The following is a 15,803-nucleotide window of genomic DNA, read 5'->3' as shown; positions in this document are numbered from 1 at the left end:
ACGAGTGGATGGTCATGCCTTTTGGTTATCTAATGCCCAGAGCACATTCATGTGAGTCATGAATCATGCGCTCAAGCTGTATATTGGTAGATTTATTGTGGCGTATTTTGATGATATTTTATTTTATAGCACATCTACTGGCTTGCACTTACAACATTTGTGCGAGGTTTTGCTTGCTTACGCTGGGAGAAATTATATGCCAACCTGAAGAAGTGCAGTTTTGATGGCTGATTGTGTGGTTTTCCTGGGTTATGAAGTTTCTGGAGAAGGTGTTAGAGCTAATGGATCCAATGTCTGAGCAATAGATTGACCAGTGCAGAAGTCAATCCATGATGTGTGTAGTTTCCATGGTTTGTCCTTATTCTATCGGCACTTCCTACATCATTTCAGCACTATTAGGGCACCGCTCATTGTTGTATGAAGAACAAAGTCTTCCAATGGACCCCACAAGCAGAAAAAATCTTCATTGAGATCAAGTTGAGGCTATTGGCAACACCTAAGTACTTCCAGACTTTAACAAAGTCTTTGAAGTAGATTATGATGCTTCTAAGGTCTGTATTGGTGTAGTGTTAAGTCAGGATGGCAGGTCCCATAGGTTATATCAGCAAGAAATTGAATGGCACCAAGTTGAGATATTCTATTTATGATGCTGAGGTCTATGCTATTGTGCATACTTTATGCCATTAGAGACACTACTTGATCCAGTGGCAATTCATCCTTTATTCTGATTATGAGGCGTTAAAGCACATTAATGGCCAACATAAGTTGAATCATCGATGTGCCATGTGGGTGGCATAGCTGTAGGATTTTTACTTTAACCCTGAAGCATAAATCTAGCACACAAAATAAGGTGGTGGATGCTCTAAGTACGAGAGCCTCTTTGCTTAGTACTTTGCAGGCTAGTGTTGGGATTTGACACTTTTAGAGACCTTATCCCAGCAGACGCACATTTTTGGAAAATTCTTCGGGAGGTAGATTTGGGCCAGCATAATGATTATGTTGTGCATGATGGACTTCTTTTCAAAGGGAATTATCTGTGTGTTGTTGATTGTTCTTTGAGGCAACAAATTGTCCAAGAGCTACATGGCGAGGGACACTCTTGCAGAGATATGAATTTGGCTTTGGTTAGTACTGAATATCATTGGCCAAAGTTAAAGTGGGACATGCGTAGATATGTGGACACATGCCATATTTGTCAAATCTCTAAGGGGACTGCTACTGATGCTGGCTTATACATGCCATTACCCATTCCGGAGTCACCCTGGACAGATGTGAGCATGGATTTTGTCCTTGGTTTTCCTCGTACACAGCGAGTGATGGACTCAGTCTTTGTTGTGGAATATGGATTTTCTAAGATGGCTCATTTTCTAGCTGGAAGAGAGACCATAGATACCTCGCATGTTGCACATTTGTTTTACGGAGATTGTTACATTGCATGGCATGCCTAAATCTATTACTTCTGACTGTGATTGGAAGTTTACTAGTCATTTGTGGTGTATCTTGTGAAAGAAGCTTGGCACTTTACTGAATTTCAGCACTACGTATCATCTACAAAAAGATGGTCATACTGAAGTGGTGAATCGGACATGGGTAATTTGATTCATAGTCGAGTGGGCAACAATCTTAAGTGGTGGGATAAGACCTTATCTCAAGCTGAGTTTGCTTTAACAGGACCCAGAATCGGTCCATAGGTTTTAGTCCTTTTAAGATTGTTTATGGACAGAACCCACGGAATGGTCTTGATTTAGCACTAGTTCCACATACAGGCAGTGTGAGTGACAAGGTGGAGGACTTAATCGAACACATCAAATCTGTTCATGACAAGGTTCGGCAGAAGCTAGAAGAGTCAAATGACAAATATAATGCAGCCACTGACAAGCATCACCGGCATATGATTTTTGATATTGCCATGTTGGAGATTTTGTGTGGGTGGTCTTGACTAAGAATAGGTTCCCAGCAAGGGAATATCATAAGTTGAGCTAGCGCAAGATTGAACCGCGTCAAGTGGTGCAGAAGATTAATTACAATGCCTACAAATTGAAGCTTGCCAACCATATTCGCACTTCTGATGTTTTTAATGTTAAGCATCTCATTGCATATCGTGGTGATACCTGCGACAAATGAGCCACTGAATTTGAGGGCAAATTCTTTTAAGGAAAGGGGGAGTGGTGCAACACAGAATACTGCTCTCGAGTCTCTATATGAGAGAGACAAGGTTAAAGTTTACAAAGGAACTGCAGAAGGGAAAAATAGTCATTGAATCTGTCTTTTTAGGTCTTTTATTTATTTTTTGAATTATTTTATTCACTTAGGGGCATAAGTAATAATTTATAGAATCTTTTATGTCTTCTATTAACTTAAAGCCTTTATAATGAATGACCATGATTAGATTCGATAGATGGCCAGGATAAAATCTTGTTTAAGGTTTTCTTATAAAAGGGATGTACTCAAGCATAATCAAACATCTTATTATGGACTTTATTTAAAACTTTAGAGTAGCTAGTGCTCCTTCTTTAGCTCTTGATGGTGCATCTTTTTCCAATTTTGTATATTCACTATTTTCTTCTTGCTAAACCCTGGCTCCAAGCTACCAGGCCTGCGCCAGACTGGTTAATCCTTTCGTAAATTTTGTAGGACTTGTAACTTATTATCTGTACAAATACATTAAACACAAACTCAAGGCCAATCTCTGCCCCTCAACATGCCCCCTCTCCTCTCTCTCTATGTGTTCTCCTGCTCTCTCTTCCTCCTACTCCCAGTGTGTATTCTCTCGATCTTCCTCTTTTGCTTTCCCTTCTCTCCTAGAGATCTAGGCGCACAAAACTTTCATGGTCTTAGAGCAAGGTTTGCAGCGATCAATACCTGCGCCCTATCGCGTTTGTTGGGAAGGATCCCTAGGGTTTTCTGCCCTTTTGCAGTGATGAAACACCTGCGACTTTTGCCAGAAGTAAACTAGACTACTTTTAAGTGTTTAGAGATTATACAAGCTTGTAATATCATCTTTTAATAAGCTTTATTTATCTTACTTTTTTGCTGGGAAGTTATCTTAACCACTAAATGGTAGATCAAAGGAATCCATCCTCAGTGGATCCAATAGCCATGCACATCGCTACTGTCAAGATAAATGCAAATGTCAGCAGCTATTCGGCATGGGCCAAGTTGATGATCACAATGATACTTGAGGGAATTCACAAGATTTGACACACAGATGGAACATCCAAGTGCTCTTGTCCTTCTACTTCTGAGTATGAAAGAGCATGCATTCATTTATTATGGATGGATTCTCACTTCTATAGATGAAACCATTAGAGATAGATTATCTTTCCTTGATTCGCCCTAATAAGAAATCTTGGACACCTTAAAATAGCAGATTTCTTAAAATATAATATTACCCCAGTGCACCAGCTTTTTTAGATACACAGCCTTATGCTCTCAAAGAGTGCAAACTCTGTCAGAATATTATAGAGCACTTAAAAGGCATGTTGGGGTTGGTTTTTTTTTTTTTTTTGAGGCTCAAAGTTCTGAGCCCTCACCATGCAAGCGTTCAACTGCCATTTTGGAATGGAGAAGAGGCATATTTTCAAACTCCTAGCTGGCCTTAATGATGATTATGAGATGGTACTTATGTATTATTTGCTGAAAAATTACTATCAATCAATGTTATCTATGTTCTTCAAAGAGAAGAAAACCATAGGGCAAGTAATGAGGGTTGTTTCGAATGTCCCTAATCCAGCCTGGGTTACTGATTTTCAAGTAGCATGGCAGAAAAGGATGCGAAAGTAATCTGAGTACAACCACTAGACCTAAATGTGAACATTGCAATCGATTGGGCCATACAAGGTAGGTGTTGGGCCTTGCATGGGTTAGCACCAACTAGTCACGCCAAGGTCACAGCCCACCAACTGACAAACTTATTAGGGGAAAAGATTAGTCAACTCATTGTGCTCCTTCAGAGAATGGAATCCATTAAACCCACTACAATTGCTGTTGTATCTTGGGACTCAGGTAATCATCAGTCCCTCCTTGCTTCATCTTCAAAATGGATTGTTTGACTCTGGGGCAACAAAGCATTACTTGCCCTCCCTCAAGAAAACCCTACTGATTCCTAGACAGTTACCCTTGGCAAAGGCTCTATTGCACCCTCTGAGGGGGTGGATCCGTTAACATTGCTCCTACTCTTAAGTTGATCATGAGTCCCCATTGTTCCTTCTTTCCTATGTAACTTACTATACATGAGCAGCATTACTATAAATTTTATTTGTATAAAATTTTTCTCCATCTCTTATTTCTTTCAGAGTTGAGAACTGAGAAGATGATTGGGGAGGGGTATGCGGAGAATGGTCTCTATGTCTTCGGCAAGCATCAGCGGCTTTAGTGTCTATTAGAAAGAGGGACATATGTGGGATTATTTAGGGTATCTGTTATGTCAAATCCATAGGAATCTTTTGCCTTATGTTTCTTTTTAGACCATATTATTTCCTTATGTGAAGCCTGTCAGCTTTCGAAACATTTGTTGTTTGCCTTTCATTGTAAATAAAGTGCTTTGTTCCGTATTGTTCTCTCTCATTCACTCTGATGTGTGGGGTCCTACACCTGTGACAGACGTGTTCAAAATTTGTATGGTTTTCCATAAAATAATAATTACTAAGCTCAATGTGAAAGTTAAAATATTTGCAAATGATAATGGAACAGAGTATGTAAACAAAGCATGACTATTTGCAAGAAAATGGGATGATTCTCAGACCTCATGCCTTGCAAGATCGCAACAAAACCGCAGAGATAAAAAAATAGACATACTCTTGAAACTATGAGAAGTTCGATGATTTACATGCATGAACCTAAGACTTTTTGGTGTTTTTCCATGTCAGCTTATGTTTAAAACACATTGGCTGAACCGATTCTTGGCCATTGTAGTCCCATTGAAAAATTAACTCGGAAAGCACCCAATTTGTCCATATGCATGTCTTTGGCTGTACATGTTTTGTGCACCTTGATGATATAGCTAGAGGCAAATTGGATGCATGCTCAGTGTCTTTCTTGGGTTATTCTCTAACTTAGAAAGGGTATAAATGCTATGACCCAAAGACAAAGAAACGCCATGTGTTGAGGCATATGACCTTTCTTGAAACATCAATAGTTTCAAGAAAATCCCAAACGTCCTGTTGATAGTCATCATGGTCTTGATTTGCGTATCTTAAAATAACTAAAGACAATGGCTTATTCCACACTTCAATGTAGTGAACCTGAGATCACGGAAAGGCCCATATTGACCTATTCAAGAAGACCGAGGGAATCCATTGCTTAGGACTCTGTAGCCACTAATGATCCTGTGATTATCCCTCCTGAGTCTACTGGGACTGAACTTTCCTCACCAGTTACCTCTTCTTCATCTCATCTGGATCTTCCAATTGTCATACAAAAAGAAAAAAGAGTGTGTCACCCTATTGAATGTTTTGATTCGTATACCATTCTTTCTTCCTTATATTAGTCTTTCCTTTTTTCTGTTGATTTTCTCTTAAAGGCCACAACTTGTGAGGAAGCCATCAAAACCAAAAATTGAGAAGAGCAATGGAGGAAGAAATCTATGCTCTTGAGAAAAATGGTATCTGGGACATAGTGGATCTTTCTCCTAGTAAGAAGGCTATAAGGAGTCCATGGGAATAAGGAGTCGATGGGTCTTCAAGCTGATCTTTCTCCTAGTAAGAAGGCAATAAGGAGTCAATGGGAATAAGAATTCGATGGGTCTTCAAGCTGAATTTTAAGCATGATGGAAGGATTGAACGTTACAAGGCCTGACTTGTAGTGAATAGTTTTATCCAGAAGTATGGCATTGATTTTTAGGATTCTTTTGCACCAGTTGCCAAGATGGGAACTGTTCGTGCTCTTTCCATTGTTGCCTGTAGAGGTTGGTCTCTCCTTCAACTAGATGTCAAAAATGTTTTCCATCATGACTTGAGAGGAACTACGTATGAGATGCCTTCCTTTGCTAGGCTCCCTCAAGGCCTCCCTAAAGGTCTGTCAGCTAAAGAAAGTTCTTTATGACCTTGAGCAGTCCCCAGAGTGTGGTTTGATTGATTCATCCAGTCCATGGGTGCTATTGTGTTTCACAAAAGCAGTTCTAACTATTCCCTCTTTGTAAAGAGCAGACCTGAAGGTACCCTTCTCCTTGTTTGTGTTGATGTTATGGTGGTAACAAGGGATGGTATTTCTATCTTCTCTTAAGACACATCTTCATCAAGAATCTTTTGGGCCTCTTAAGTACTTACTAGGTATATAAATTAGAACTTCATAGCAAGGACTTGTTAGGCCAAGGGACTCCATGAGTGCCTAGGACAGTTAGGCCAAGGGACTCCATGAGTGCCTAGGACAGTTAGGCCAAGGGACTCCATGAGATTCTTATGTGTGATGGATGGCCGAAGAATACAAGGGCCTAAATCTTCATCATTACGATCACACGGCATGTACACTGGATACCTGTTCAGGAAGCGGCCCTTTTGGATAAGGGTGTATGACGTGTACATGCGTGGAAGAGATAACTCCTTGCAACACTGGATTGTGTTGGAAGAACCCATAAAGGATAGTGCTGAAATGGGGCTTGGACTTGTCTTGTAATCCATGGACTAGGATCGTGTATCCTTCACTTATTGACTGACTTTGATAGTTCAATCACGAAACCTTGCGAAGGACTGTGGGTCATAGGAATTATTAGGCCAATTTGAGAAGGTGCGGTGAGATATAGTCTCTAGAAAAGATGGAATCCTCAGTATATTTGTGTAATCATAAATCTATGGATCATATTCTCATCAAATCGCTTTGAATATGTTTTAATATGTTTCAATTATTTTTGGATAATTAAAAATAAATTTTTGGACCTCTCTAGGTATTTTGTCTTAGTCCGGCTAATTTTAAAACCTTTGGATTCTAGAGCATCCCTCCAAAGTTCTAACTTTGTGTTGACGTCGTTTCGGGTCTCATCAATCAAAACTATGCCATTTACGAACAACATGCACGAAAATACCTCATCCTGTAGGTTCCTAGTTAAGTCTTCCATTTCTATGACAAAGAGATATAGGCTCATTGCTGATCCTTGATGTAGACCTGTTGTCACTGAAAATTCACTCGTCTCTCCACTAGTTGTTCGTACACTGATTAGCGTTGCATCATACATATCTCTCACCAAGCCGATATAGTGTCTGGAGACTCCTTTCTTTTCCAACTCCTGTCAAATAAAATCTCAGGGTACTCTATCATAAGCTTTCTCTAGATCAATAAAGGCCATGTGAAGGTCTTTTCCCTTCGGCCTAAACTTCTCAATCATTTGCCTAAGTAGGAAAATAGCCTCAGTTGTTGACCTTCCTAGCATAAAACAAAATTGGTTTTTAGATACACTCGTTTCATGCCTTGGTCGTTGCTCAATCACTCTCCCAAAGCTTTATAGTATGGATCATAAGCTTGATCCCTCGATAGTTCACATAATTTTGTATATCTCCTTTGTTCTTGTAAATAGGTACCACAATACTTTTCTTCCATTTGTCTAGCATTTTCGTTGTTCTCAACACCTTGTTGAACAGCTTCGTCAGTCAGTCAATGCCAATTTCCCCCATGCACTTCCAAACCTCTATCAGGATACCATATGGTCTTAAAGCCTTTCCTATCTTCATCCTATTGAAAGCTTCTTTCACTTCCAACATCTTAATCCTATGAATGTATTTATGATCTCTGCCTTCATTTGTACCACCAATTCCTTCTACCGTTATGTTTCCATTGTGTTCGTCATTTAATAATTTTTAAAATGAACTCTCTACTTTTCATTGACCTCGTCATCTTTCACCAAGACCCTTTGATCCTCACTCTTAATGCATTTATTATGGTTTAGATCCCTACGCTTTTTCACTCTTATTTTTACTAATTTGAAGACATCTTTTCACTTTCTTTTGCTCCCAGTTTATTATATAGGTTATTTAAATTTTATAATTAGATATAAAAATAGATTTTGAGATAATCCTAATAACATTTTATGTCAAAATTATACACCATGATAAAATTTGAAGGGCACCTTACCTCTACACCTACGGAGTCCGTATGCCAACTGCACCCTTGTATTTATAGCACATTTGATTTTGGAAATCACAACTTCTTAATTCTGGTGAACTTCCCCATTTGATAACAGGGAGTGCTGCACATTTTTTGGGAGCAGCGGTATCCTGCGGCACCCAAAACAGCATTAAAAATAGGAAGATGCAGCTTCCATGGGGGACCATGGAAGTTGTAGGTTCCACTTCCTTGGAAGACGTGGCTTCCACAGCCACATCTTCCAAAAGTCAAACACACCCTTACAGTTTTCATGTGAGTTGCAACAGTGATTTGTTGGAGTACTGTACCATTATATATAGCCACCCGAGTTAGAAGTTATAGGCTTGCCAGGGTGCCGAGCCGGAGTGACTTGGGCAAGTCACTAGTGGTCACCTGAGTTTGCAAACACTGGTTATCACTTACTCGAATGTATGGATACACTGGAGGAACGATTTGGCTTATTTATTTGCTTTGTCATTTCTTCTTCATATCTTCTCGTCAAGCAAAGGCACTAGCTATACCTGATATGCCATGAAGTTATTTCTTTGCACGTGTTTTAGCTTGGTGTTTATTTAATTTATTCTAGTTTAATCTATCTCTGGAGATTTGCCTTTTGGATGATTCATTCGATCATGAAGCTTGTTCGCTTTATGTTACTCATAATCATCTTTTCCAATTTCAACCTCATATGTTTGTATTTTGCATCACATATTCTTTCTTATATTAGATTCATATGAACACTATTTATTCGCATCGGAATATGAGATCCTCTACTTTTTTTTCCTCTTAATAATTTGTATTTGATTGGTTTTATTACTGGTATTTATGTAGAGGCTACTCCAAGAAGAGAGGCAAAAGCGAGAATTTGCGAGAGCAGCTAGGGCTAAGCTTTTGCATGAATGTGGAATCCTTTGCCGTCGACTTCAGGATTGCAGCATCAATATTCTTACAGAAGATGAAGATAGGTTTGCTGTAGAGTTTTCTTCTCGCACAGATGTTTTTGATCAATTGGCAACATCTGACAACAGAATTGGTCTTCTCCTTGCCGAGGTAAATTTCCTTTTCACATTCATTAAATTTGTTCTTGTTTTTTAACTCTTTGGGAATGCAGCAACTAATTTGTATACTTTTGCTTATTCCATTAACTGGATGCAAGAGGCAATTGCAAATGTCACTCTTAATCAATACCAGTGTCCAAAGAATTGCCGATCTGGATAGGAAATCATTGGTCGGCAGTCTGGTTCTTGAACTGAATCTTGGTGTTGGCCCTATATATGTAATTTACAAATGGAATGACTTAAATCTATGTTTAAATCTACGTTGTTTTATTTGAAATATCTTAATCCATCAAAGAAACGTACACAAGTTTTTTTTCTTCATTTTTAAATTATTTTTATTTCACCCCATCACTGATTCCCCTAATATGGATCTCTTATCCAGCCATTCGAATTGGAATCAATGGGTGGGCAATACAACCCCACCAATCCATGCTTTAAAACACTGATCAATACTGTTATGGAAGTCTTTGAACTTTTCCATAAAAATCCGTCATCTGAATATTCACTTCTGCTTGGTTTTGAATTCAATATTGCCATTGATGATAAATAGAAGTGTATGGCCACCAGTGAAAGAAATGGAAAAGAAAAGATGAAGAGAAAGTCATTGCCAATTGGATTTACTTTGTCATTTATCTGATTCTTCAACCATCATCATGGCCACCCAATCTTGTTCAATTAATAGCGACAAGGTATATAACATTTCTACAGTATCACATTGTCCTATCATTAATATCTTCTTTGTCAACATCATTGTTGTCATATTGGCTGGCTGTCCCACCAACATTTTTTTTTTCCTTGTAGGCACAACTACTGGCTCAAGAGGATGAAAATGATGCACTACAAAAGGTTGACAGTAACGAATTTCGTGCCAACCTACAAGTTAATGGCAGTGACTCAAAAGCAGTTGAGCCCAGGGACTTGCAATGGGCCAATGATGATGAGACCACAGTTCGCAAGATGTTAACAGATGTTCTCATCGACAATGCTCAACTTAGAAAGGTAATCAATTCCGTCATCCGCTGTGCTGTTAAAACAGTTCCAAAACCCGAGAAAGAGGAAACAGATGAAGTTCCGTCTAGAAAGTCTGTATTAAACAAGTTTTTGGAAAGATGAGAGGGCCATAAGCTTATTCTAGTAGGTTTATAGTATCATGGTATTGAAAATCTATGATGCCTGCGATCCCAACCTCCGTAAGATGTGTGTGATTCATTAAGGCCAAGATGAAATTCCACATTTTCTGTTGATATACCCCATGTCCTCTTCTAGCTCCTGATCTATTCATGGGTGAGATGAAGAGTCTTTACACACCAGACCATTGAAATTAGTTAATTCTTCCAGCACTTGGCTGAAACCATACACAAGAGTGTGGTAGTATTCTGCATGCCTGCCAACTCATTTATCCCCAAGTGCGGAATTAGTATGTGCTATTCTAGACGGTTGGATATGTATATGCCATCCCTTTGGAAGCACTCTTCAAACAATTTGTACATCTGTGTTTAAATTATTCCTGCCATCTGAATGATAAGAGTTCTGGAAGAAAATACATTGGCATTTGCTTTGAGCATCTTGATTCACATTATGAGTTAGTTGATGATGAATGCACCAAGCCACTAACTTTTCAAATGAGATTAAAACAATGCAAGGGGAAATTTGGGATGGATGGGGCTGGCCATTTCTACAGTGTTGGCAACGGATGCGCCAAAAACAATCAACCCGGACTCCTACTCCAACTACGCCAATGGACATTATTCATATGTGCATGCAATGATCTGGTCGACAATTCTAATATCCAAAATCCTTTTTTTTATTGAATTGATCACGAAGTGAATCAAAGTACTTTTTGTAAAATTGCTGGTCCTAAATATTCTTCTAACATCGTTTTTGGGGCTCTTTTGAATTCCATAGTTAACTTTCCTATGATTTATATAGCCCTTAGGCTTGAGTAGCCCCATTATTTCATCACAAAAAAAATCTTCTCTCGGAGGCCACAGCTGCATAGGTATGGTCTGTCATCACTAGTATCTTCGTTTGGAGTTGGTTGTCTTTTTGACAAGAGTGAGGTTTGCATAGGGTTGCAACCTTAAACAATCCATTAAGGCGTACCTCTAAATTTTATCATAAATATAATTTTAAATATAAAAAATTCTTAGGATGGCTTGTAATTATAAAATTTTAAATTCTAAAAATGATTCAATTCAAGTAAATGTATAAACACATGAAAATCTTGAAAATGGATGGTCTAGATAATGTGTTGTAAGATACACTAGTTTTTTGGATTCGAAATCTTTTTTTCTTTTCATATTCATACATCTCTATGCTGAGATGATCAATTAAACGGATTTCCAACATCCAAACAGCCTATGGTGATGGATTATGATGGATTTTTGAGGTGCATATGTACTTCTACATTTTAAGGTTGCAACTTTATTTAAACGTTTGCCAAAGTTTTATTTGAGGATACATTTACTCAGTAGCTTCCTGATGGTTACTCTATTATATAGAATATTTATTTGGGCTTTTTTTTTTAATAAAAAATTCCTTAAGAAAATGGTACCCCTTTTTAAGTTTGAAAATTTTCAAATGAGAAATGTGCCAAGGAAGTTGTATCATTATTGCTAACCCTGAGTGCCTGCAACACGCGTATCGAAAATGTATGGTTTGAATTTTTTCTAAAGGCGGCATTTTTGCTTTTGGGATCAAACACGTATTTTTTCTTCTTAGAAAGGAAAATGAACCGTATTTCTACCTATGCGGTCTTAAAGATGGGTGCAATAAAAATAGATGGGTGCAATAAAAACAATGGAAACTGACGGTGTAAATGTTTTCTTATTAGAATTATTATTTCTAGTTTTTAAAACATATTTATTTTTTCATATTCATTATCTCCATGTTAGAGATTACATGTCTTTAAAAATTAAGTCTTAAACCCCATCTCAAAAATATATTTATATTGAGGCCCGTGCTTCTACATATGTGGCTTGGCCGTATAGAAACCAGGTCTTTTTAGAAAAGTATTCAAAAGAGACTATTTACTTTGAATACAAAAGGGTTACATCACTTTTGTCCTTCAGATTTTAAAGCAATTAGTTGTGAGCATTATCATTGATTAGATGCATAGTTTAAAAAAAAAAAAAAAAAATCTCAAACCACGTGTTATATTTCATATGCCATCCAATTTGAGATCTAATAGTTAGGAGTACTTGTGATGTCTTTGTAAGAAAGATAAATGTTTTAGTATACTATCCCTTTCTCTTTTTATCTCACGTATGGTAATTCCAAAGTGTACATAAAGAGAGTTAAAAAATAGCATGGTATTTCTAAAAGGAACAAGTTTATATAAAGTTGCAACCAGAACTACGGATGCACTTCAAAAATTCATTGGAAAAGGCAGTTTTAATGTTGAAAAACCCTTTTGATTGATCATCTCGAGATTGAGATGTATGATCATGAAAAGTAAAAAGATTTTAAGTCTCAGAAATAATGCATTTTACAACATATTATCTATGCCATCTATTTTCAAGATTTTCATATGTTTATAGATCTATTTGATTTTAACCATTTTTTAAATTTAAAATTTTATAATTAGATATAAAAATAGATTTTGAGGTAATCCTAAGAACATTTTACATCAAAATTATATACCAAGATAAAATCAAAATTATATACCAAGATAAAATTTGAAGGTGCACCTTACCAACGTATGAAGTGGCTGGCACCTAATGCTACCCCAACAGCATCAAAACGTGGTTTGAGGCACCATACATGACCGGATCCTTTCCTAGTGAACTACAAAGGCTGACAAGGACAAATTATTCCTATTCTATGCATAATAATCAACGAGTCTGATAAAAATATGACCGGATTATTTCCTAGTGAACTACAAAGGCTGACAAGGACAAATTATATCTACTCTATGCATAATAATCAACGAGTCTCATAAAAATACGATTTTTTCAAAACGTATCTATTTTTCCTGAAATCCTTTAAAAAAAATTGTGTTTTTAAAAGATTTTTAAAAGAGCACATTTTTTTAAATAGAATCCAATATATATCCGTATATTATTTTTTTTCAAAAGAGATTCTCTACAAAGAGATCATTTATCTTTTATACATAAAAGTCACAATCATTCTTGTCCCTTAAATCCAAATTACATGAAATTTGCAGTCTTCATTCTTCTCATCAATATACACCTAATAAAAATATTTTAAAAATTATTCGTAAAATTTAAATTGATCAAAACAAACCTAAAAATTTTAAAGGTATTTTAGTCTATTTAAATTTTACAAATAATTTTTTAAATCTTTTTGTTAGATTTACTTAGTTTTTAATAATAGACACTCTAAATTTCAAGTGATTTAGATTTGTAGAAAAAAAAGTAAAATTTGAATATAAAATGCAGGTGTGATCATTGGATCAATCCATATTAAATCTGAGCCATTGGGCTGACCTTGTTCCATCAACTAGTGGGCTTACGCCAGCCTTTCCCTATATATATATATATATGAAAAAGTTTATATAAGGTTGCAACCTTAAAATGTAGAACTATGGATGCACCTCAAAAATCTATTGAAAAATGCTATTTTAATGTTGAAAAACCCTCTAATTGATCATCTCGACGTCGAGATCTATGACTATGAAGAAAAAATGGATTTTGAGTTACATAAATAGTACATCTTACAACATATTATCTAGACCGTCCATTTTCAAGTTTTTCATATGTTTATAGATCTACTTGATTTTAACTATTTTTGGAGTTTAAAATTTTATAATTAAGTATGAAAATAGATTTTGAGATAATCCAAAGAATATTTTACATCAAAATTATATGTTATGATAAAATTTGGAGGTGCGCCTTACTTGGATTGTTTAAGGTTGCAACCTTATGGAAATTACACTCATATATATATATATATATATATATATATATATATATATATATATATATATATATATATATATATATATATATATATATATATATATATATATATATATATATATAGAGCGGAAGGGAAAAGAGCAGAGGTCTGGGCTGAGCTTCTTTGATATGTGGGAAGTCCTTGTGAAAGCCTGTCTTTTGATCAGGAAATGGGGTTATTTATAGTGGGAGCGAGGTAGCTTGGTGCCGAAGGTATCACCTCTTATTGGTTGGTCCTTGTTATGAGATAAGGAAGGTGTTGCTGCGTCAGTGAGAGGATGTAAAGTCGAAGGATGGGATGTAAAGCCGAAGGATGCGATGTAAAGCAGAAAGCCGAAGGACACGTGGGCGATAAAAGAAGAAGGGATGTTGTTGTGACACATGGATGTCGGGATTTGTCGGGTACGTGGTTGCTGCTTATTGGTTGACAAAGGATTGATGGCGGTCTTTGACGTGACAAATATTTAGTCACATCACAGAAGAATCTCTGACACTATAGTTGGGGCTACGTGACGATCATTCGATGAGAGAGTTACTGTAGTTGGGGTCATATCGTGTATAAAGGTGAAAGCAGGAATCTGCTTTAAGTCGTATCAAAGATAAGGCTGATGCTGAAAGATAAAGCTGATGCTGATGCGTTGGTTTATTGGTCGGGTCGAGCAATATCGGGTCGCACTTTATTGGTCGGGTCGTTGGTTGAAATCTTCTAACAGTGGATTGCCAGATTGAACAGTCTCTTCTGAAGTAGCAAGTGTTGTGGTACTAGGAGCAAAAATAGTGAGAAGATTTTGTTCTAATTCTTCAAGAGTAGCATTGGGGTGTGCTAGTCTCATCTTTTTTAAATATGTAGAGAATGTGGGTAGACTGACTGTATTATGTTCTTGTAGATTCAGTATACTGTTCTGATGAGGTATTCGTTTCAGAGTAAAGGAGGCAGGATCAGTACTAAAGATATCCCACCATTTAATCTTGATGGTTTTGCCAAGTTTAGGAATATACTCATAATTATGCGTATTATTTTCAGAAATGGTATAATCCCATTTTAGGATCCAGGGTATTTGGTAGATGGCTTTGAAATAGAGATGAAAATCATCTAGGTCAGTGCAAGTATTATGTTGTGCAAATTTAGTCTGAAAGGCTTGGAAGGAGTCTGGTAGGATTTGTGTCTGGGATCCCCATAGTAAGAACCAGTGGCGAAACCAGTTTGGGAATCTTTCGTAAATAGGAAGTTTGAATTGCAAGTACTAAGAATGGGTATTATTTGGATTTTGGTATGAGAACACCTTATGCCAGGCTTCTATATACTCAGCATATTTATAATATTTGTATTGAAATTCTGGGTTTACTAACTTTTTCCCTTGTAGGGGGTTACAGCCCCAATCTTCATAAGAAAATAGTTTTTTTATTTTAAATTTAAAATAAGCATATAATTTAGTGGTTCCTTGATAAAAATGAACAATAGAAACGGAACTTGTTCCATGAGAATGGATTCATACCACTCACGGGTCTTAACTCCGTGTGATGGATTTAAATGGTTTACAAGGTAAAGGGGAGCCAGTTTATTTGGGTCAATTTGCGTATGGTTATCAGAAATAGGTATATCTGTCAAGAATGCTGTTTCAATATAAACTGATTCTGCAGTAGTGGAGGTTTGCTTATTTGGGTATGTTGCCGGAGAGAATGCCGGACTAGGGGCTTGTATTGGACTTTGAGGAGGAGTTTGTATCAAGTATTCAGGTATGTTTGTGGAACT

General features: G+C 36.9%; 1 protein-coding gene across 5 annotated transcripts in view; it reads left to right on the top strand.

Moving 5' to 3' along the window:
- Positions 1–10,695, top strand: part of LOC18428357 (Phox (PX) domain-containing protein) — a 68,905-nt gene extending 58,210 nt beyond the window's left edge. For 3 of the 5 annotated variants that reach the window (XM_088854640.1, XM_011622930.3, XM_020663720.2), the window contains 2 exons: positions 8,905–9,123; positions 9,933–10,695. In XM_088854640.1, the coding sequence (XP_088710766.1) occupies positions 8,905–9,123; positions 9,933–10,244 (531 nt within the window). In that variant the 3' untranslated portion in view covers positions 10,245–10,695. Of the gene's footprint in view, positions 1–8,904; positions 9,124–9,681; positions 9,821–9,932 lie in introns of all 5 variants that reach the window. The other 2 variants (XR_016046535.1, XR_002279986.2) reach the window with 1 other exon arrangement.
- Positions 10,696–15,803: the final 5,108 nt, after the last annotated feature.

This window comes from Amborella trichopoda, chromosome 1, assembly GCF_054954075.1.
Source record: "Amborella trichopoda isolate Santa Cruz 75 chromosome 1, AtrichopodaSantaCruz75HAP2 v2.0, whole genome shotgun sequence".
Lineage (NCBI taxonomy): Eukaryota > Viridiplantae > Streptophyta > Magnoliopsida > Amborellales > Amborellaceae > Amborella > Amborella trichopoda.
The sequence above is the reverse complement of the archived record's forward strand: the minus strand, read 5'-3'. Positions and strand labels throughout refer to the sequence as shown.